This window comes from Pholcus phalangioides, unplaced genomic scaffold (assembly GCF_987345545.1).
Source record: "Pholcus phalangioides strain wild (caught in Gottingen) unplaced genomic scaffold, Ppha-v1.0 ptg000005l_1, whole genome shotgun sequence".
In the NCBI taxonomy this organism is placed as follows: Eukaryota; Metazoa; Arthropoda; class Arachnida; order Araneae; family Pholcidae; genus Pholcus; species Pholcus phalangioides.
The window spans coordinates 11,635,458-11,658,230 of record NW_028301598.1 but is presented as its reverse complement, the minus strand read 5'-3'; the positions used below and the strand labels follow the sequence as shown (position 1 = coordinate 11,658,230).

The window sequence follows — 22,773 nt, the reverse complement described above, 5'->3', positions numbered from 1 at the left end:
ACGACGAATCCCTTTACAGGAGAGAGCAATCAATACACGTCTAACTGAATTTCTTTTATCAGATAATCAATTAAATATTTTGCAACGAATAAATACTCAAAAGCGCATTTTTTGGTGACAACGAGAACGTCGACTTTAAGAGAAGAGAGTGTCGATTTAACGATAATTCCTCTACAAAGATGTTTTTTCTTGGTTCGGTATCGTTATGTAATATCGAGGTTTCACCGTATCTTATTGCAGAACTCGAAATACCAGATCATCTGATCAATTCCTAACCGGGATCTGTTGTTTCTTTATAGCAAGTACCGCGCGTACATGTTCTTTCATATCGCATTTCTTTCGCTCCCTCACTGTTTTTCTAATGAATCTCTGAAGAAAGTACCCTCAAAGCCGAAACTTCCACATCCCCTTTACGTATTCAGTAAAGATCATAGACTAGACTTGTCTGGTTCACCCTGTCACTCCGGGAGCAAATTTCCAAACTGTCTCACCAACTAGCAGCAACCGTATATAGCATGTCTTTTTGTCATCCCATATATATACAAATGTTTCCAACCTGATAGTATAATATGAACATAAAATCCGACTGATCCGAAAAGGTATTTATGCTGATGTATAAAGATTATACAAAAAGAATTACCAGCTCTGAATGCACTAAGAAGAAAAAAAATGCATGAAAACATGTTTTTTCAAACTTATCTACAAGGAATGGCCGCGGAATGAGGGTGACTTTTGTATTATGTCTATGGAGCCTATTATCCGTTCCGAGGAAAACTGGCCGCCGAGGGGAATTCACTGTATTTTTGAGATTTGGAAAAAACGATTCATTGAATAGTTTGTCGTTTATTGATTCCAGCCGCAACAACTATAAATTAATGTATCTCTGACCCTTGACTGAATTTTTTTGAGTCATGTGTTTAAGACAGCGTCAAATATAAGTACAACATGAATATGAGGCGTGAAAATATTGGTGTGATTGATAATTTTTTATGAATTGAAAAATTCAATTTTAATCATAACTATATAATTTTCATAAATAATCAGTCGATATCTCGCACTTCCAAAAATGCTCTCGCGCACCCCCGGTTGGGAACCACTGGTATAGACAATACTCGACGGGTCTGGCTTCGAATCCGATCTGCGCCGTACAGCTTTTAATGTCTCTTCGAATAGCGCCATCTATCTTCCGAAAGTGGAACCAAAATGCAAACGGTCCGTTTTCTTACGCATTTTTGATGTCTTCAAAATAGACAAAATGATCATTTTTATCACGTCACGTTTGAGACATTTTACGACTTCCAAAAAACGTCTTTTTTGCTGTCAGGTGACAACTTCGTTAATAGGGACTAGCGACGAGAAAAAAAACAATTGTATTGTTTTGTTCTACACCTTACATACTCGAGCTGCGAGACGAAGAAAAGAAGGAAGCAACTTCACGAGGTGCGCGAGTAGAACAAACATGTTTGTTTTCACCGCGATCTGCTGATTTTCGCTATCTGCTGGGGTGTTGGGGAGATTCTCCCTTTTCTTTTTCCTTCTTCTGTGGACGGATCATCATCATGCCCTTACATTTCAGACCCCCCCCCCCTTCCAGTCACACATTTTCTCTATCCTACTCCTCTTTTACTATGTACACACATAGTAAAAGAGGTGGATTTCATCTTCCTCTACGCTTTTTTTTCCCTTCCTAGTCGTAGTTCTTGTAACTCGTACCCTCTTTCTCCACTATGAGCGCAGCCTTAGAGCTCGTGTGCGCTGAACGTGGTCGTACATGGACAGCCAGACCTAACTCAGGCCAAGCTCACATTTTCTATGGCAGTTGAAATTTCTTTCCTGGATTTATCTTCGCGTTACCAGCCAGACCAGACCAGCATCAGACTTTAACTTCCATGCCCAGCCCAATGGGCCGATTGTGGAATTACAGACGGGCCTAGTAAGGCCTATGAAGAAGAGAAGGGATAGTAGTATGTAAGTCAGTGTGTGAGTGTATGAATGTGAAAAAAAGAGATATGTCAAGTCCGGTTATAAAGCTGTCATGGCCTACAAAATTTATGCCTGAAGTAAAATGCCACCACAACCTGTAAGGAGATAAGAGTTCATTTATCAAAACATAATATAGTGATGAATTACTCCGTGTCAACCTGTTGTTAAATTCCTACTCTTCAGTAACAATACATCATCTACACGAGGTTCAAAGTTCGTCCCCTACATTCAAGGTGGCTTTTTCATTTTTATCCTTTTTTTTTTTTTTTCTTCTTCTTCTTCTTCTTCTTCCTTATTTTTAATAATGATACAAGAGATTAAATAGGTGCCAAGAGTAATGTATATAATATGCAAGTTCAAAAATTGGATAAATAGGTGCCAATGTTATATATTCAAGTATTATAGGTGCCAAGTGGTATATATTCAATTATTATAGTTGCCTATGTTATTTGTTCGAGTATAATAGGTGCCAATTGTCAGTTAATGAAAACCGCAAGATTTATATACATATATTTACATTTTTACAAATTTCCCCACGGCAAGTGGAAAATCTGCTTTGGCCTTCTATATATCTCTTTTCTTGAAGTTCTAGGTTCTGGTTGTTCACTATAGTTAACAATCTCTCTGATGTGAAGATACTCTGATTCACTCATACGATCATATGTGTCTTTATTTATTTTTTTAATATATCTAAAAATGTGTAGAATTTTTAAGTCTTGACGTATATTTTTATTCCTAATGTAGTATGGTGCGTTAGCAAACCTTCTCAAAATTTTATTTTGCCCATGTTGTAAGTATTTAATATTCCTCTTATTTGCGTGAGCCCAAACTGGTGAGGCATATAATAACGTGGGCCTGATTATTGATTTGTAGAAAAGTATTTTATTTTTTAAAGAGAGCTTGGCTTGGGGAAATGTTATTTTGTTTAATGCTCCTATTATTTTGTGTGCTTTATTTCTGGCATATTTCATGTGTGATGTATCTTCGCGTTAAACCGGGTTTTCTTAGGAGTAAAAAACTTTTGCGTTGTGTGCAGCGTGAAAACGCTGATTGGTTAAAAACCTGAAATTCGGGTTTTTTTCCACCAATCAGCGTTTTGACGCTGCGCGCGGTGTAGAAACGCGCTCCTAGGAAAACCCGGCTTTCGCCAGCAGTCGAAACCTTCGTAGTAATAGCGGAGAGTGACATCTTCGAATAAACTAGTGGTTACAGACGGAGTCGCGTGTAGGGTTACCAGACGTCTTCCTTTTTGATGTCGTTTCAAGCGTCCTCATAAATTTCAGGAAATTCACCCTTTAATCCTCCTTTCAGGAAGTATTTTCCTTCGGGAAGTACTTTTCTTTTTTCCCGGGGGAAGTTTTCTTTCTTCTCTCTAAAGCATGTTTTTTCCCCCAACACATTTTTACACGCTTTGACAATCCAGGAGCTGAAAATAGCATTGCCGACTATCACAAGGAACTCTCAAGCAATCCGATTTCTAGTGTGAATTCACGTTATGCGATCTGTATAACCCGTAAGAGAGGGGACCATACCCCCCACTACCTCATTTTTTGTTCGATATCGTTATATTCATTAAAAACGGGTTTTTAACGTTCGGATTGAATTGATTTTAGTGGTTAATTCATTAGTTAATTATTAAATAATTTTAACTACTGACACTTTTGTAGTTAAATATACATATTCAAAAAGGGATGGAATGAAATGTACTTTATAGTTTGGAGGATCTCCACTAAAACGGATACTTTGAACTTATATTTTAAGTGCATTCGAATTATACAGGGTGGGCAAAAAGTCGGTAGAAACTTTAAAAATAAATAAAAAACGGTTTGCAAGGTTAGCATCATTGGGTCACGGGAATTTTTTTAAGACAGGGGAAAAGAACTAAAAACAGCCGATAGGTGGCGCTGGTACGAGCGACTTCGGTGGAAATATGCAAATGAGACGGTTATAAGAACTTGCGCTCCTAATCCACAACCAGTTCACCGTTGTAGACCGTGCATATGAACCCACTGCAATCTGCCGTTGCTGGATTTGCGACTCAACTGCAATGTGTTATCCCCCGTGGTTGTGGTCATGTGGAACACATACTGCTGTAATAAACGATTTGGAGGCATTCTGTTCGTTATTGCGTATCTTTTCTTTCAGTTGTGTAAGTCAGCACCACCTATCGGCTGTTTTTTTAGTTATTTTCTTGTCTTAGAAAAGTTCCCGTGACCTAGCGATTTCAATTCAAGTGCACTCAATATAATAAGTTTAAATAATTTTTCGTTCACCAATTTCCTCTCCCCCCCCCCCCCCCCCGTGACATCGTCGTGGACCATCGGTTGAGAAACGCTGACAAAAATAATTGGACACTTGTTTTAAAAAAACTATAAAATTTTATTACAGGCAAAATCGAATCTATACATAAAAACACAACCAGAAATAAAAAGGGGAAAAAAACACATTTGGCCATGTTCTGGAAAAAACACCGGGGCGAGTAACATTCGTATTTGACATTCTCTAGTCATTTCATATGTAAACGAAATTCCATTAAACATGGATCAAAGTGCGCATGTACACGACACAGCTGTACATTTAATCTCATTTCGACAGACTCTGATTATAATTGGGGAAAAAATGAGGTAATTAATATATACATTTAATCAAGTACTAAGTCTCTCTCGCACGTGCGATAATTATAACGACGTGGTTCAATTCATGTCGAACACTTCGCTTGGTTCTAACATGATAAGGTTGTTTGGATATAATACATGTCTCGCATCATGGAAAAGAATGTTAAGCGGATACTAATGATAAGATTCAGAAATAAGTAATGTACAGGGTGTTCCAAAAGTCATTTTTTAAATTCAATAATTCACACACTATTTTACAATAGGATGACGTGATTTCTATACAGAACTGTTCTCACGGCAAAAATAGTTACATTTCCAGCCAACAGGTGTCACTGCAGCGGCCGTGCATTTTTAAAGTCGGAGGTTCTTAATTTTTTTGTGAGTTCCAGGGACCTTTTCCACCGATAAAGACGAAGTGCAGAGACCCCACTGCAGAATAATATTCAGCACATAATAATGCAAAAACAAACTGTTTTCTCGTCCAAGTTCATGAACACACACTTCCCTCTTCTGAAACCTCACGAAGAACCCCTGCTCAAGGACCACTGTGTGATTTAGGTAAATTTCATGCACTATACAAACTACTCACTCAGCCGAACAGCCACCTTCTGGCAAAAAAAGTAGTTATTCTGACGATGAGTTTTTAGTTGTTGTCTTTGTTGACTTTTCTAATTTTCTGTGACTTTTGCACCACCCTGTACTTGGATTCAAACTGATCAATTATAAAGTACATGCAAATTATACCTCGAATGTCTCTTAAATTCATTTAATTGCACGATTATTGCAGAAAATCTGACAACTATCAGAATCAGGGCAGTCTTAACACGTGGGCCCCATCTATTGGTCCCGGTCCATACAGCAATAAAAACCAATTTCAGCAACAGGTGGGAGGGGTAGCACAAGTCACCACTGGTGCTGGAAAGTGCCCGGAATGGTCAGAACTTCAGACTAAGGATGGAAGGGGCAACTACTTACTAGGATTCTTCACTAGGAGGCCGACTGCTATGGGACCCATGGGAGTCTCTTGAGATGCGTTAGGTCAGTGTTTCTCAACATTTTATTCACCCAGGGGCCCCTTTGGACCAGTTTTTTCTCACTCGGTTCCCCCTCCCCAATCCGATTCATGAGGAAAACCCACTCTTCTTCTACATCCCACTATACGTCTATATACCCCTGGGCTTTAGTGAGCTTCCGTGGGCCCTGAGCAGAGTGGTGTTCTAAGGGCCCAGTACTCGGCTGGAAGTGACAGCTTACAAGCTTATAAATACTAATTCTCGAAAATCACCACAGTATATCTAATCATATAGCCCCCCCCCTTTCCGGGTTATGCTCATATGGGACTCATGCTTCAAAATGGTTCTGTGGGCAGTTTTGCTGGATTCTTAAAGTAGCCACACTTTTTCTCGCCACATTTCACTCACGAGCTTCATTTCTTGTCGCCTGAATTGCTTTGTAAAGCTTTCCTTGGGCCTCCTTAAAAACCTGTCACGGCTATCCTTCCACTTTATTTTCATCCGTGCCCCCCCCCCCCAGAATAAGCACATAAGCACAACAAAAGGGGCCACATGGTCTCAGATTCAGGGCCACTGCGTTATTAGGCTGGCTAACTTTACCATCCATCCGTCGGGTAGTTTACGGAAATTTTGCCTCCAACATTTCCCCTCGACACGTTTCATCCCCGGTACATTTCGTCTGCCCTGATCGTGTGAGTGACGAGGTTAATGACCATATGAATGGCCAAGTTAGTGGATGAGCGACCAAGTGAATGCATGAGTAACCACACGAGTTACCGAGTGAAAGGGTGAATGGCCAAATGCGTGAGGATATGGTCACTCATACAGTTGGCCAGTCACATGGTCACTCACTTGATCATTCATACTCACAAACTTGGTAACTCGTACACTCACCTCACTTGATCACTCATACGGTAACTCGCACATACAGACATCACTTAATCATTCATATGGTCATTCAACAACCATGCAGTCACTCACACTCACTCTCATACGGTCAGGGCAAAACTTCCGGACGACATTTCCAGATTCTCCTTCGAGTAGTGTTCTGTATTTTCGTATTGAAATGCGAGCTCCGACGCATTTAAGCTGCCCACAGTACCCTCTCCAATCAGGGGCCCTGACTGAAATCCATACGTATATAAGTGATGAACCTCGCAATAAGGACAGGTCTTGCCAACCACGCGCAAACATGTTATTGGTCTGTAAGTAATAAGATAACGTCAATCATACGTATACTGACAAACTTTCAATTATTAACAATTGCACAACAATGTATTTTTTGATTTTTTTTACGGGTGAATATACATCAACAATGGGTAAACACTCAAATACTCTCCCTCTCCTTCTATAATATAAAAAATACTATTTATGTATGTGTATGTAGTGTACAACGAATGTGGGGAGGAAGCACACAGAGTACAAAACTATTCTATCGAATACGATCAACACTATCAAAAACTTCTGTAAGGATAATCAAGATAATCAACATTGTTTATATTTACTCTTCCCGGTAAGGATGAGAAAATAGATGAGGGGTGCACATCCTCCGGCCCGCGGGCCGCCAAGGGCCCCCCCCCCCCACCCGCTCGTGAAAGGTGTTCCGGTTGAAAAGTATCTATAAATACCTAGCATGATCATATTACTTTCATAAAAAGACGGGAAATTGTGATCCATTCGCGACATCGCAATTACAGCCAAACAAAATTGCCAATGACAAGTAGAGTTGTCAATTAAGACCGAAAAAAAATAGGGTAAGTAATCACGACCGAAAAAAAATGTCAAAGGCAAATTAAGTTGTGCATTGCAACCAAAAAAAACTGGCAATTAAAGAAGTAAAGTCAATCACAGCAGGCAATTTTGTCAAAAGCAAGTAAAGTTGTCAAAGACAAGTAAACTCGCCAATTACTGCCGGAAGAATTGTCAAAGGTAAGTAAAGTTGTCCATCAGAGCTAAAAACATTTATTAAAGGAGAGTAAGGTTGCTAATTACACGCAAAAAAAAATTGTCAAAAGAAGTCTTTTCAATTACAGCCAGAAAAGGTATCAAAAGCAAGTGAAGTTATCGAAGACCAGAAAAACTACCGATAAAAGCCAAAAAATTGTCACAGGCAAGTAGAAATGCCAATTACAGACAAAAAAAAAATACAAACGCAAGTAAAGTTATCACGGTCAAAAAAAAAAAATATCAGAGGGAAAAAAAAGTTGCTAATTATAGCTAAAATTGCTGAAAAGCACCAATATAAAGCATTAAATTATTCTTAATTCCAAAAATTCAACCAACCAAGCCTTTCTGAAAATAAGAAAAAAAGGGACATTTTGCAAAAAATGTAGGACGGCTGAAATTACAGGAACGTCTCGTAAAATACAGGTCATATGGTCATTCCATACATACAAGTTTCTGGCCAGCGAGTGGCAGAAGAACTGCTCATCTGACTCGCGGACTAAAAAGGTTGTGCACCCTTGCAATGTAAATGAACAACAACAATAACTTCTATGGAAATACCATTCCGAAGTGCTCTTAGAGTGTTGTAAAAATGAGCATAGAATAAGTTTGGCAAAGTTGGCTATCCTCAAAGATTTTGTGATGAAAAAATATTTGGAAACGGCTCTCTGAAGAGGGGCACTTGATGCTTGTCACTATTGCGGGTTATCTACATCTCCAGGTTTAAGATTTTTAACCGCCTCACCGGCATTGACGAAATATCCCATCTTCTTAATAGCCCTTTACTTCAGCATCACAAGCCAATTTATTTTGGAAATCTGATTTCTCAGACAAAAGCATACTTCTTAAAAAGAAATATGACATCTTACAGGGAGTTGAATGATTTCTAATATGTCGGGGAAAGGGTTAAACAGCTGTCAATGTTCTCAGACATGTTTTGAACGGTGGTAGATATCGAAATTACGCTGTAGGACTAGGTATTGCCGCGATTGCAACAAGGACATTTTTCTTGGCTGCACATCAACTATTATGCAGGAAGATGTGCCCCTTCACATCGGAATATTCAAAACATCATTAATCGAGTAATTAATGTCAGTCGAGTAATGTTCACATTTTATTGCTGGTTTTGATGATACGGTACTCCCAGGATGTGAGGTGTAGTGTCGAACAATCGTAACACTAATGACACGGAAAGGGTCCCAAGGTGTCGTCCTCAAAATATTGTGAAAAAATTCAAGTACATTCATCTCACCCAGAAACACGTAAAAACACAAAAATTAGTGGTGGAATGCAATTATTAAAGCCGAAAAAAATTATTAAAAATGATAACAGTTGGCTACTCATCACCTCGAGTTTCTCGGCGATATCTATAAAACAACTTTTTTTTTCACTTTCTTTTCTCCAGTTTCTCTGTTGTAGAAACTAGTTCTTATTTCCCTTTCTATTTCTCTGTGCTGTATTTGATCATCTGTTGTTTGAGTGACGTCACTAACACTCAAGGGTTGCAAGATTATTCATTCTTGGCCTCTACTGGCATTAAAAATGTTATTTACAATTTTTTTGAATGACCCATAATAATTCCGCAGGATTTTCCTATATTTTTGTGCATATTTAAATGAATAGAATCAGTGGCATTTTTTCAAAAATTTTTGAAGACGTCACCTTGAGACCCTTTTCTTGTGAGTTGCATGAGCACCAGAGGTCAAGCAGCACACAGTCCCTCTAAAGTGTCCTCTAACGGGCGAATTTGCCTAATTTTAATCGTGAAATCATTGTTTATGTGTTATCTACAGAACGCTCCATGATCCAACTTATTTTATGCTCACCCTGTACGTACGTGTATTAACAAACAACGGGCGGTTAAATTTTTCATCTCAACTACATTAAAAATTCAACATTTTCTGAGCACTGAACGGCGTTTCATTGCAGTTTCCCCTCAGCCCCCCGAATAAAAGGAAATTAACCAATAATAAAGTGTCATCACTTCATTAGATGGGTAAGTGAAATATGTAATGTTGACACATAGATAAAAAAGAAAAATCCAGAAACTCTATTTTGATTGGTCGGGGTGCCCTAATTATTCATGTTTCATAAATTTTTGAAGTCGGAACTAATTTTGAACATTTCGAGATTCAGTTTCATGTTCGTAAATGGTGGTAATATTAATTATCTCTAACACACGCACACATGATATACATTACTAAGATTTCCAATGTCAACTTCATCCATGATGAGTGTGTTTTGTGTGATTGTCGCAGACACATTTGACGCTTTCTCTTGTCAAGAATGATTTTTGAAGTGGTAAGAGAAGGATAATGTTGATAAAGTCTCTCTTTTTCCCCCCTCAAATATATCTTTGATTGGAAAATTTGTCGTAAAATCATGGATGTTGAGAGATGTTCTCCTCTTCTAACGATATGACGTGGTTCCACCTAATAAATTCAGCTTCATTACCTGAAATATAGAGAGGAAAAAATTTCATCACGAGGATTCAAAAACATTGAAGTCAACTGGAAAACCCGTATTTGAACCTGAATATTGACCAATTAAAATGATTATTCATAATGATTGCCTTTGCCCGAAACTACAGACCAAAAAATATGCAATAAGTAAGGACAAATAACCATTTTTGAATTCGCCGATATACACTCGGTGATAAAAAAAATTAGGAAAAACCCTCACTCTCTCAAACTTCGACTAGTCCATGCAGCACGTGCGCTGACGTAATAAACCGTATTTGCCGGTAACAAAAAGAACTCCTAGGAGTTAACCTAGGAGTTAACTTACCTGCCGGTAACTCCTATTCAGAAGCACCAGTTAAAGTTGAAATTTGCCTGTTCTCGGGAAAAACAAGAGATTTGAGTGGCTTTGAACGCAGCATGATTGTGGGCGCCAGAATCGACGGTTCCAGTATCTCCGATGCCACTAATCTTTCATGGTTTTTCTCGTATAACAATGTCACCAGTCTTCAAAAAATGGCGGCTAAACCAAAAAACTTTTAGCGGAATAGTGCGCGGAAATTGCTTGTGAAGGAAAGAGGTGCCAGGAGACAGACATGCATTGTGTGCAGCTAAAACGCAGCATCACAGTGAATACAACTCAGGATCATCGCAAAGCATATCCGTACGTTCTACAAGACGGATCTTAAAACGAATTGGTTTTAATAGCCGGCGACCAACAACAGTCCCTTTGATTTCGCTACAAAACGGTTTTTGTGAACTAGAGAACACCGAAATTGGACACTTGATGAATGGGAGAAAGTTGTCTGGTCTGACGAGTCAAGATTTCTTCTGCATGAGGTTGATGGCGGGATCCGTGTGTGTGGCGCAAGCAGCACGAAGCCATGGATCCGGCACGCCACCTTACAACTGTTCACGTCAATGGCGGTGTAATAACGGTCTGGGGAGCATTTTCCTCGCTCACTCTTGGTCCCTTTATTCCATTGGAAACACCCGTCAACGCCAACGACTACCTGCACCCGTTTATTGCCATGTTTCCTGATGATGATGGCTATTCCCAGCAGGACAATGCGCCCTCCCACGGGGCTGGAATTATCTGAGATTGGTTTGAGGAACATGATTCAGAGTTTAAACTGCTTCAATGGCCCCCTCAGTCACCCGAACTCAACTCAATTGAGCACATTTGTGGGACCAGGTTGAAAGGTCTGTTAAAAACACCCTGTATTTTTTTTTCTTTTTCATGGGCTGAAGGTATTTCGATTTCCCCCTCCCCCTTGAACTTCATTATCTCAATCTGCCTGTTTCTGCTTCAAAAAAATGCTTAATCAAAGCTCTGTGGAATTTCTTTGATTTACTTTACGAGCCCATAATAAAATTTAAAACATCCTACTATCACCATCAGGTGGTGCTCCCAGTCCCGCTTTCCCTGTGTGAATAATCCTTCTTATGAAGGAGCTCTGTAGACCGTCCTGTCAATGCCATGAAAGAGAAGAAAAGAATGCAGTCTGTATTAAAGCATGTATTGTGTTACTAAACATGGACTCAGAGAAACCAATTACCTTCCGAACGTGAGCGTATCATCCAAGACAAGTGTGTGATTGCTGCCGAACAAAGAACTGATCGGCTGGAACTGGCTCCCGCCATCGTACATGTCCAACGGGTACAGGTCCGTCGCCTGGACCTGTACCGATCCCGAACTGTCACTTTTGTTGTCCTCTGGGCAATTGATGAGCTCTAGTCTGGACGAAGGGTTGTTATATAGCTTTTTCGCTGTTAGGGAAGCCTGGGAACCTGGAAAGGCATCAAAATTAAAATTCAATTAAAAACCAACGAATAAAAAAATGTATAACGGCATTCTGGGATCAAAAAATTGTTATAGACACTGTCACCACTCACCATACAAAACTGGGGCTAGAGTTGAGAATGGTCCGCTCTTCTGCGATGTCCCATACACCGAATGCGTGTGAGGCGATGGCTGAAGGTGTGCTTTCAGCTCCTGGTCTTTCGCTTGCCTCATCAGTTTGCTGTATAGGTATACTTTCCTCAAGTACAGGCAGACCATGATGATGGTGGCATTGATGAGATTCGCTGCAGCGATCGTTAGATCCCTGTTATGAGGCGAAATCTGAGTGGAGAGTATTGTCCACGCCAACCATATCACTGCAACCATTGTCGAACAACCCAGGATCCAACGAGATTCCCTGTTGTTATCCTGACACTGCCAGGTTAGTATTGCGAAGAGAGTGGTGATCGCCAGTAGGAGCATCACGTAGACCAAGGAGACAACTAGGCCTTCTTCGAATGTCGTCGGTGGTGCGCATCGCCAAACCAATTCGTATGCTCCTATCTTCGGTGGCATCAATATCAACCATGCGGATGACAATAGAATCTAAAGAGTGACCAATAAGTATAGTCAATTGCGATCACGCATCATAACCACACTGGTGTTCAAAATTATGATAACTTTTGGTAGATTATCTTCGGAACGACTCTAGACAAATTTATGAAATTTGTTCTCTTTGGAAAGTGTGTGTGGAGAAAGAAGAGACACGGCTTCATATTGAATAGAATAAAATTAAGAAGCCTCATATATATCAAACACTTTAATACCAAAAAGCATTACAACATTTAGAAATATGTAAATCTCTTCAAATTAATACAATTATAAAAGCCATTACATAAAGTTCAATTTTTATAGTTTTATGATTTATTGCTTTGATTTTTAAATTTATACTTCGTGTATAAATTTAATCTTTAAACTTATTATTAATAAACTAATTAATTTAAACTTATAAATAATATAAAATTATTATTATAATTATTATTACGTTCATTATTATTATCCCGTTCTTGGAGCTTCCCGCATTTACCGATAGGTGGCTTCGTTCGGATGGGATCCATCTAAATAAGAGGGGGGTCTGGGAGGTTTACGATAGTCTTAGGTCAGGTTTTTTTACTCCCAGACCACGTAGTCGGGAATGCGGGTTAGTTAATGATAATCACAACAGTACTGACTTGAAATTACCCACCTCTGACTTGGATGGCTTCTCGATTGACAACAAACCACCGGGCAAATTAAAATGTGTGTTAATAAATGCCAGGAGCTTGGGTAGTAAGAAAGATTTTTTAGAAACTATGATAGTTGTGGAGGGCTTGGATCTTATAGCCATTACAGAATCTTGGGCAAACGACGGGGATGAATCTTTCTTACACATCTCAGGATACGATACTTTTTTGAAAAACAGGTCTGATAGAAAAGGGGGTGGAGTGTTGATATACGTGAAATCCTGTTTGAAGGCTAGAGAGTGTAACGTGCAGAGAAGTGATATTGAAACCATATGGGTTGAACTTAGAGAACAAAAGACGTCATAAGCTTATTGTTGGGGTTTGTTACAATCCACTGAATAGGGATCAAAACTACATCGCCAAATTGCATGATGAAATTTCCTACATGTGTAAGCGAAAGAGGGTTCTCATACTAGGGGATTTCAATTACCCGGGTATTGATTGGGAGAACCTTTCATCTGGGAATCAGTATGAAAGAGACTTTCTTAAGTTGGTGCTCGAAAATGTTTTCTATCAGCATGTATCAGAAGCCACTAGGGGTACTGCTATTTTGGATTTAGTTCTTACTAGTTCTGAGGATCTAGTTGAACATGTTTCGGTGGGGGAAGAGTTTTCTTCCAGTGATCATCGTATCGTCAGATTTCACTGTAACTTTTCCTCGGGTAAGGTTGATAACAAAAGACTAGTTCCTTGTTTTCGGAGAACTAACTTTGATGTTTTGAGAAGAAGGTTAGCGGAAGTTTTCAAAGACCGGTTGGAATCAGTAGGGGTGGTAAGTCAATGGGAAGAATTTAGTACAAAGCTGTCCTCTGTTTTGCACGACGTCATACCCTTTGTTCGAAAAAAGCGTGTTTGTACATCACACCCTCTATGGTTCACGGATAGTGTGCGGAACCTTTATCTTGAAAAGAAAAGAGCATTCAGAGAGTATAAAAGTGGACGAGGTGACCTATCATTGTTTACTGATAAAAGAAGACTGTTGAAGAAAGCGATAAGGGATAGTAAAAAGGAAGTTGAATCTAGGTTGGCAGATAACATTGGCTCTGACCCAAAATCATTTTTTCGATACGTCAATAATGGATGTAAGGGGACAGTTGGTCCCCTCTCGATAGGAGGCTCTAGGGTAGAGAGCAATGTAAGCATGTGTAGTGCTTTCAATGACTTTTTCGCGTCAGTTTTTAATGGAGATAATGATATTCGATATACGGGTGTTGCATGGGGTAATAAAACCCTCAACGATATTCAAGTAGAAGACGTGGAGGTCCTAAATCTTCTAAGAAATGTATGTGCAAGCAAAGCACCAGATGATATCTATCCCAGGGTCCTCAGGGAATGCGCTAATGAATTGTTGGGGCCAGTCGCACAGATATACAGGAGTAGTGTTGCTGAGGGTATCGTCCCAAGAGACTGGAAACTTGCTAACGTTGTCCCAATATTTAAGAAGGGTGGTAGAGAAGCGGTGTCAAATTATCGTCCAGTGAGTTTGACGAGCTCCGTCGCGAAAATTTTGGAAATTATCATCAAAAGGCAGTTTGTGAAGTGGATAGACGAGAATAATGTATTGTCGGATAGTCAGCATATGTTGAGGAAGGGGAAGTCATGTGTAACTAACCTACTTTGCTTCTATGATCACGTGACTAAGGCTTTGGGTAAGAGCAAAAATGTTGACGTTGTTTACCTTGATTTCCAGAAGGCATTCGATCGGGTCCAACATGGCAAACTCTTGAAGCGTTTACACGAAATTGGAATGGGGGCAACTTGCTGAATTGGATAGAATCGTGGTTAAGAGATAGGTCACAACGAGTTATGTTGAACGGGGAATTCTCTGGTTGGACAGACGTCACAAGTGGAGTTCCTCAGGGAAGTGTCCTTGGCCCCATACCTTTTTCACTTTGTATCGATAAACTCGATCAGGGTATCGATGGGATTACTAGCAAATTCGCAGATGATGTGAAGCTAATGGGGGTAATCGAGAATGAAAGCGATAGGGAGTTGCTCCAGACCAACTTAAACAGGATTGCAGCATGGGCAATTGAATGGAGCATGACGTTTAGCGTTGATAAGTTCATGGTCGCTCATTTTGGTTCCCACGGTTCTCTTACGAGTTGAATGATGTCACTATCCCGGATGCAACTAGGGTCACCGATTTGGGAATTCTCATTGACGAGCGGCTTAGGTTTTCTGAAAATTGTTCAGAGGTGGTCAAAAAAACGAATGGAATGCTTGGTCTCATTTTCAAAAAAAGTCTCCTCGCGTTCTCCTAAAGTCATTCTTCTGCTTTTTCGAGGCTTAGTTTGTCCTGGACTGGAGTATGCTGTAAGGTTTTGGAGACCATACCTGCAGAGGGACATTGGTTGAAGGGGTGCAGACAAGAGCTACGCGTATCCTTATTGGCACACAGGGCTTGAGTTATGAAGAGAGACTTCATTTTTTGAATATGTTTACATTGGATGAATGCAGGTGTCGAGGAGATATGATCGAAGTGTTCAAAATTTTCAATGGGATGGATCATGAACTTATAGTACACCGCCAATCGACTGCTTTTACAAGGGGACACCAGTATCGATTGGTGAGGGACAATGCAAGGTTATGGTGTCGCAGGGAATTTTTCTCTAATAGGGTTGTTAATAAATGGAATAGCTTACCCCTGGAGGTAGTAAATTGTAACACAATTGACACGTTTAAAAAGAAATACGATAAACATGTTGGGGTAAGTCGAGAATCCATACTTAGAATAAGACAACCATAAGTATTCTTTATGGGCGTTGTATAATATTTTATCATATGTATATATTGTTTATAATTTGTTTAATTGCATTTTTAATTGGGTTGCTGTATTTTTGAAATATATGACCACCATATTTTTATGGGCATCTTTTTCTCCGCCACCTCGTTGGGCATTTTGCCTGTTGTGGCGTTGTATTTGTATTTGCATTTATAAGTTTATACTTTAATACCTGAATACTCTGCAAAATTTATAAACATTTTTCATTAATTTGCAATTTTTAATACATTTTCCTAAAAGTGTGAATTTTTAACTAGTTTTAAGGTGCTTGGGCCACCAGAAGATATGAATGGATTTCGATAAAAAAAATTATGCAAACTAATACACCGAAGACAAAAGTAATTTCGAAAAAAAACATTTTTCCTATACTTTTCGATCCACCCTAGAGCACAGATCTCCATAACAGGATCATTGGGTTGCTGTAATTTTGAAGTAAATGACATTCATATTTGCTATGGGCAACTTTTTCTCAGTCACCTCGTTGGGCATTTTGCCTGTTGTGGCGTTGTATTTGTATAGGCATAGGGATGACATCTTGGAGCCCTATATTCACGTTTTCCGGGGTGTAGTTGGCGCTGATTTTATTTTAATGGACGTCCACATACGGTTAATATGGTCGACGACTTTCTGGAAAGTGAAGATATTCGCCGGATGGAGTGGCCAGCCATTTCTCTAGACCCGAACCCTATTAAGCATGCTTACAACGTTCTTGGGAGGGCAATTGCCGCTCGTCATCTCCCTCCCAAAACCATCCAGGAGCGTTGATGAAAGAGTGGAGCTGACAGCCACAAAGATCCTCCCTAAACAACATAATTTCCGGTATAAATTCACGTTGCGTGGCCTGTATAGTGTAAGAGGGGAAACATATTCCCCCCACATCAACTAATTTTTTGTTCGATATCATAAGCTCTGTGTTAGACCGTCTGGCACTGATGCGTCTTATAAACGAGAATGTGTGAAATAACTGTTGCATGCCTATGCTGTTTGTAATATATATCAACCTATGTACATACAAAATTTCATTAAAATTTATGCAAAAGTTCCGGACACCAAAAGTGAAAATACGACCTTAATACCTTGATTTCGAAACACCAGTGTGCATAGAAAAAATATATATTTGTAAAATACCTATATATATATATATATATACAGATCAGATGAACAAAATGCTCTAACCTGGATTATGACGAGTCCAACAGCGATGACCAGTAATCCAGCAGGGCTCGACATCCTCGTCCCGTCGTTGAGCATTCGGCTTCCGTTGTAACCCATTATCCTCCACGTGTTCATCACTTTGACCAACATCCCTGAAAATATAATGGCATACGCAAGTCCTAGGCCGAATCTTCTGACCCCGCAACTGCCTTCAGTCGGCGAAATGATGAAAGCGAAATTTACGGCATACAGAACGAAGAGGCCGAACAGGATCATGTAACCGAGCACCGTGGTCCCGACGGTCACTGGGAATGACATCAGGAAGTAGAGCGCGCAGATGATCACCAATATCATGCCCAGAACTGATAGGGAAGACACCGTGATGCCCCAGACCTCTTTGAAATTTGTGTAGAGGTCGTGCTTGATACTCGACAAGTTCTGCACCTCACCAAGCTGGTTCGTACAGGCGTCACAGTCTCTGAGGCATGTCGAAGACGGGACGGAACCGGACACCCACTTCACATTTTGTTCGTCGATGGTGAGTAGACCGTTCTTCCAACTTCCAATCTGGAAATATTAATTTCAATTATTACTCAGATATCATGAATCTAAGAGCAGGTTTGAGTTTCAGTAATTTGCATGAGCATTATCATATTTAAATAGTGTGATAAGACGTCTCGTCTTGGTTTGAATTATGGTTCTCCTTCGATTTTTGAGCTGTCTCGTTGCAAATAGAATAATTTTATCGAAAATATATCATTTTTAGCAGGAATCGGTGATATTTGGTAGGAATTGGCGATAATAGGTCAGAAATTGACGATATTTAGTAAATAAACTGGTGATATTTTGTCGGGATTGGCGAAATTTAGTGAAAATTGGCGATATTTGCATAAATTTGCTAAACGTCTGTTTCATTTCATTGAAGTGTGGTCACTATACGATTTAATACAAGACAAAATCTCTCAAAACGGTTTGTATTGCTGTCAAAAATGTTAATTACTTAATGTGGTAAATCTGCTACAGGTTAATAGCTCAGTTATTTACCTAACGATTTTAATCTAACCACTTTCCAATCAAGGACGTAATATTGCATCCAAATGCCAGTAGAATAAACAGGGTCGTCTCAAGAGCATCACTAGCTCCCGGGCCAAGTGATTTTTCTGAGGCCATGGCAAATACAAAATGAGGCTTACACATGGCAAATTCTCGAAAAATTCAACTACTTCTAATTTTTCTGAAGCCACCTTCTTTTGTGGCCGCAGGGCCGTGCCCGGATGGGCCCATGCGTTAAAACGGCACTGAGAATAAGTTCGAACGAGTTGTTTCCTCTGTCCTTACCATTGCGAAGGTTTGTAGTAAAACTATAAAGGAAAGGTAGTTCTTTTTGCCTCCGTCATGTATCCTTCTACTATATACATGTAAGAGCGAAGAGAACAGGTAGGTGAGGGCAAAAAGAGAAATCTACTTCGTACCTACTCCCTTACCGTAAGAGAGAGTATAGAATACAATAGATATATCTTATTCTCTTAACTATTATATGTTTTCCTTTCATTTGTTTTTTTCTTACTTTACTGTTTTTCTTTCTTTTTCTAACTCGCGGGTAGGTTGGGACAAAGTTAACCATATTTTTCACCGATTCATCAAACGGAGATCATCCCAATGTTTTGCCAATCACCTATAAGCGAAGAGGTTGATAAGTGAGGTAAGGCGTCTGGTCTCGGTTTCTAGTATGTTTCGCCGTTGATTTTTGAGCTGTCCCGTTGAAAAGAATGGACGGAATTTGGTCAAGAAGAAAAATTCGATGAGAATCTATGATAATTTTTCAGAAATAGACAATATTTTGTAGAAAATTGGCGATATTTGCTTAGAAATTAGCGACATTTGGCTACGTCTCGATTTTATCCCATCGAAATTAGGTCACAATAAGATAAAATACAAGACGAAATTTCTCAAAATGGTCATGTTTCTAAAAAAGAAGGTGGTTACCTTGATGTTAGACACGTTGCGATCATCCCTGTTTGCCATCTTGAAGACATCGTATCCGAACATGGTTACCGAAGACTGGCATTCCTCGCAGTCGGGGTCCGCACCGAATATTTTGCGTTTTATCTGTGCTGTCAGGTCCGCCCTAGCATTTGGTCCGCAATCGCTAAGCATCATGCCGTGGGAACACTGTCTATCGAAATATCTTTGCAGTACATTGCCCAGGTCCTCTATCAGCCTCACGGTGTGGTAGATGTGTGCATCTTGCACGATATCTTCCGGTTTCAGCCGTTCGTTACCACTGCAAACGTGACTGTACTGCGCTTTGGCATTATCACTGTCAGAGAGGCGACACTGGAACTTGTGCTGCCACCAACTGTCGAACCAAGGATCTGGAATGGGCTCGTGGTTATGAGGCGACATATTGCTGAAATACTCCATGAAATCTGGAAGTGGTTCGTTTTCTAGCTTGATAGCAATTACATTCGCTGGCGCGTCTTGCAGTTGCTGGGCGATATCATCATCGTTCTTGTTGAAACCGTCAGCACTGACCCACGTGTAAGACTGCAGGAGGGATGCCTGCTTCGCCGCTGACAAAGTGCTATTCATCAAACGGACGTCGTCGATCAGCATCACGACAACTTTGGCATCACTTGGGTGTAGCTCAGACTTAAAAGTTGAAGAAATGAAGTCTGGCGTGCTGCCAACATCGAGTATGACAATGCTTGCTAAACACACTCCTGCTCTTGCAGCCGCCTTAGAAAAGTGATAATAACCACTGCGACCGAAATCAGTGTTGCTGTAGACCAGATTGACGTAATGCCAGTCGAACCTGTTCAGAATACTGATAACGGCCTGCACTTGAGCACTAGATGGCGGCACGGCGTACAGAACTTCGTCTCGTTCCTCAAACTCGACCTCTCCAGCCGGCATGGCTATTTGCGATAGGCTCGATCCATCTAGTATCGGGGCCAGATCTTTGGCGACATCGGAGCCGAAAGTTATGGCGGCGAACACAGATTTTGGCTTGATTTTCATCTTTTTCACGTGTTCGCTGTCTTTGGAGAAGTACCTGTAGAGCTGTTCTTCGGCCTTTTGCCTGCGGCTGCAGTAATCGAAGACGATCGCTCCCAAATTCACCGACGACAGGGCAGTGGTGTTTTGGTTGATCTTGTCGATGGCGTAAGACACCGCCACTAAATTCTGGAAAACTGTCTCGTCTCTTATCTCGCCGCATTCGAAAAACGTTTCGCCCTTCTGGTGCACTGGCATCGCGACGCTGATGACAAAATCTTGCTCCGATGCCATTTCCATTATTGAAACGTCCGGCTTTTCGTCCTGGTTTCGACACGATTCGTCATCCGTACACTGGGACTTGACGTGGTACAGGCTTATTTCTCTTCCACTCTCATCATATGTTTTGACCTTGCTGTAGTTCAAGAAAAGACCTTCATCGGGAGAAAAATGCCCAACCTGAAGACGACATTAAAATGAATTAAGATCAAAATTAAAACAAAGAAATGGGTTAATCATAAATTCAAATTTTCAGAATGGATTGAATTCCTTGATCTATTTGGTTAAAATGCCCAGTTTAGTTTTAACGCCAAGTGCATTCGCCACCGCCAAGGTATCTGTAGTGATCCTCTCTTTCTCTCTCTTCCATGATGCCTTCGCATTGTAATAAGATGAGCGTTTAAAAAGAGAAAAGGAAATCAATACTTGGACTGATATGCTCAAAGTGAACAAAATTTTTTTAAGTATATCGATTAAACTCAGTGGTTTTCGACCTGGGGGCAGACACACAGTCTCCTTGCGAGGGTATCCAAAGGGTCCCCATGAAAGAAAATCAAGTGTGAGAAGTTAAGTTATTACAGGTGATTGAAAGGGACAGAGAGTTGAGGGTAAAAAGTAATTTTAAAATCCAGCCCAGCTGTCTATTGGATCAAGGCCATTTTGGCCCATGGCCTTATGTTTATAGGGACCAAAACGATGAGATCTTTTCGAGACTATATACGTAAATATGTAAGCTGTTACTTCAGCTAATTACGGGACCCCCCCCCCCCCAGAACATCACTTTTCCAAGAGGCCAACGATGTTTAAGACGGCCCTCACGTAGAACCTCCATAAATGAGAAGCTCACTGGACTAGCTCACTAGAATAGGGATCGGTCGTTGTGTGGTTATATGGATATCATGAAGGACTCTCATTGTAAGAATCCCGGTTTGAACCTCGTAAGCGGTGATCGGTTGAAGTTGGTTTCTGCGGTTTTCCATCTTCTAGGCGTGAATGCGAGATGGTCTTTCATTTGAAAAAGTCTCTCCGCAGAGAGCAAGTAGGCCTGCAACACGATACTTTCATTACATGAAAATTCAGATCATTCGCCATCTTTACTTCAAATTATAGAAGATAGAAGCACCTGCAGGAACACGGAACAAGTGCAACTCTACCAGCATAAATACGTTCCGGAATGTACCGATCCGTCAGAAATTCCGCAGAGGAATGTGTACGAGATGCACGTACTGTTAAGTAGTAGTAGTGAACCTCCAGTGATCGACTTTGTCCATAAAATTTTTGTTCACCACAAACTTTCTAAAAAAAATCACTTCGGTGAGTAGAAATGATCTCGCTCTTGAATGAGGGTTAAAGGGAAGGAAGGGTGGGGGGTCCTGGATTAGACCGGACGCCAAGAAAAGAAAATATAGTTCAACGGGCCATGGGAAACTGCATTGAACCCTATTTCACCACGCCGTTGAATTACCATAAAAATAGAACGGTGCCATAGTTGGCGATTCGCTTATGTTGACCATATTTTGCATTCTAACCATTCATAATCTGGTCGATTTCGTGAATTTTCAGCATTGAACACAGTATAAAAGAAGTCAATTACCTCAATGAATGCTCTGGCATTGCTTCCGACCTGGATGAAGTTGAAAACTTCGAGGATGCCAGCGGCGAAGTTATTCCTCGTGAACTTGAACAGTTTGCCGTCCACTCCAGTGAAAGATGTGGATCGAGTGACGTTCTGCAACATCTCTCGTACAATGGCTTCGTCCCTCATAGCTGGACATAATCCCCTCTGAAGTCCTGGACACAGTCTCGAGCGAATGTTCTCGAGTCCAACAGCTATACTTAGAACAGAGTTTATCACAGTTGGCACTGAAGCGTGTTGCAATAATGGCGTTCGAGACAGGTTTTCTTTCTTATGGCACGAAGCACCTTGGCAATCATGCACCTACAGAAGGTAAAACAAAGCTTCAGTTTTAATTATGATACTTTTGCATAATATTGACACCGTATAATCATGGATAAAATGTAACTACAGTCATTTCTCGATTTACAGACGATGCATCCTCTGAAAGTCGAGACATCGACAATACCAAACTTTCCTGTTCGTAACTCGAAAAGTCGAACGCTCGTAAGTCGGGGATCGGCTGTGATTCAGTATCTCACAAGAGACAAGCGATTCGAATAGGGATCCGGAAATTTCGCCTTCGACGTCTCGTCACGGACATTTCGTCTGCCCTGACCGTTTGAGGGACCGAGTGAGTAATTGAGTGATTGTGTGAATGGACAAGTGATTGAATGAATGACATATGAACCATATTACTGATTGTGTACATGGGTAAGTAACCATTGTATGAATGAGTGATCAAATGAATGACTATGAGTGTGCGAGTGACCGTATACGTAAGCGAGTGTGGGTGACTGTATAAGTGTCCGAGTGACAGTATGAGTGGCCAAGTAATTCATATTTACACAAGAGGCGAAAC

General features: G+C 40.4%; 1 protein-coding gene across 1 annotated transcript in view; it reads right to left on the bottom strand.

Moving 5' to 3' along the window:
- Positions 1-5,977: 5,977 nt before the first annotated feature.
- Positions 5,978-22,773, bottom strand: part of LOC149086301 (uncharacterized) — a 122,510-nt gene continuing 105,714 nt past the window's right edge. Inside the window, exons 10-15 of the mRNA XM_089232326.1 lie at positions 21,891-22,235; positions 19,007-20,476; positions 17,042-17,587; positions 11,911-12,403; positions 11,574-11,805; positions 5,978-10,009 (exon numbers count right to left, since the gene is read on the bottom strand). Coding sequence (XP_089088452.1) covers positions 10,006-10,009; positions 11,574-11,805; positions 11,911-12,403; positions 17,042-17,587; positions 19,007-20,476; positions 21,891-22,235 — 3,090 coding nt within the window. The 3' untranslated portion in view covers positions 5,978-10,005. The remainder of the gene's footprint in view (positions 10,010-11,573; positions 11,806-11,910; positions 12,404-17,041; positions 17,588-19,006; positions 20,477-21,890; positions 22,236-22,773) is intronic.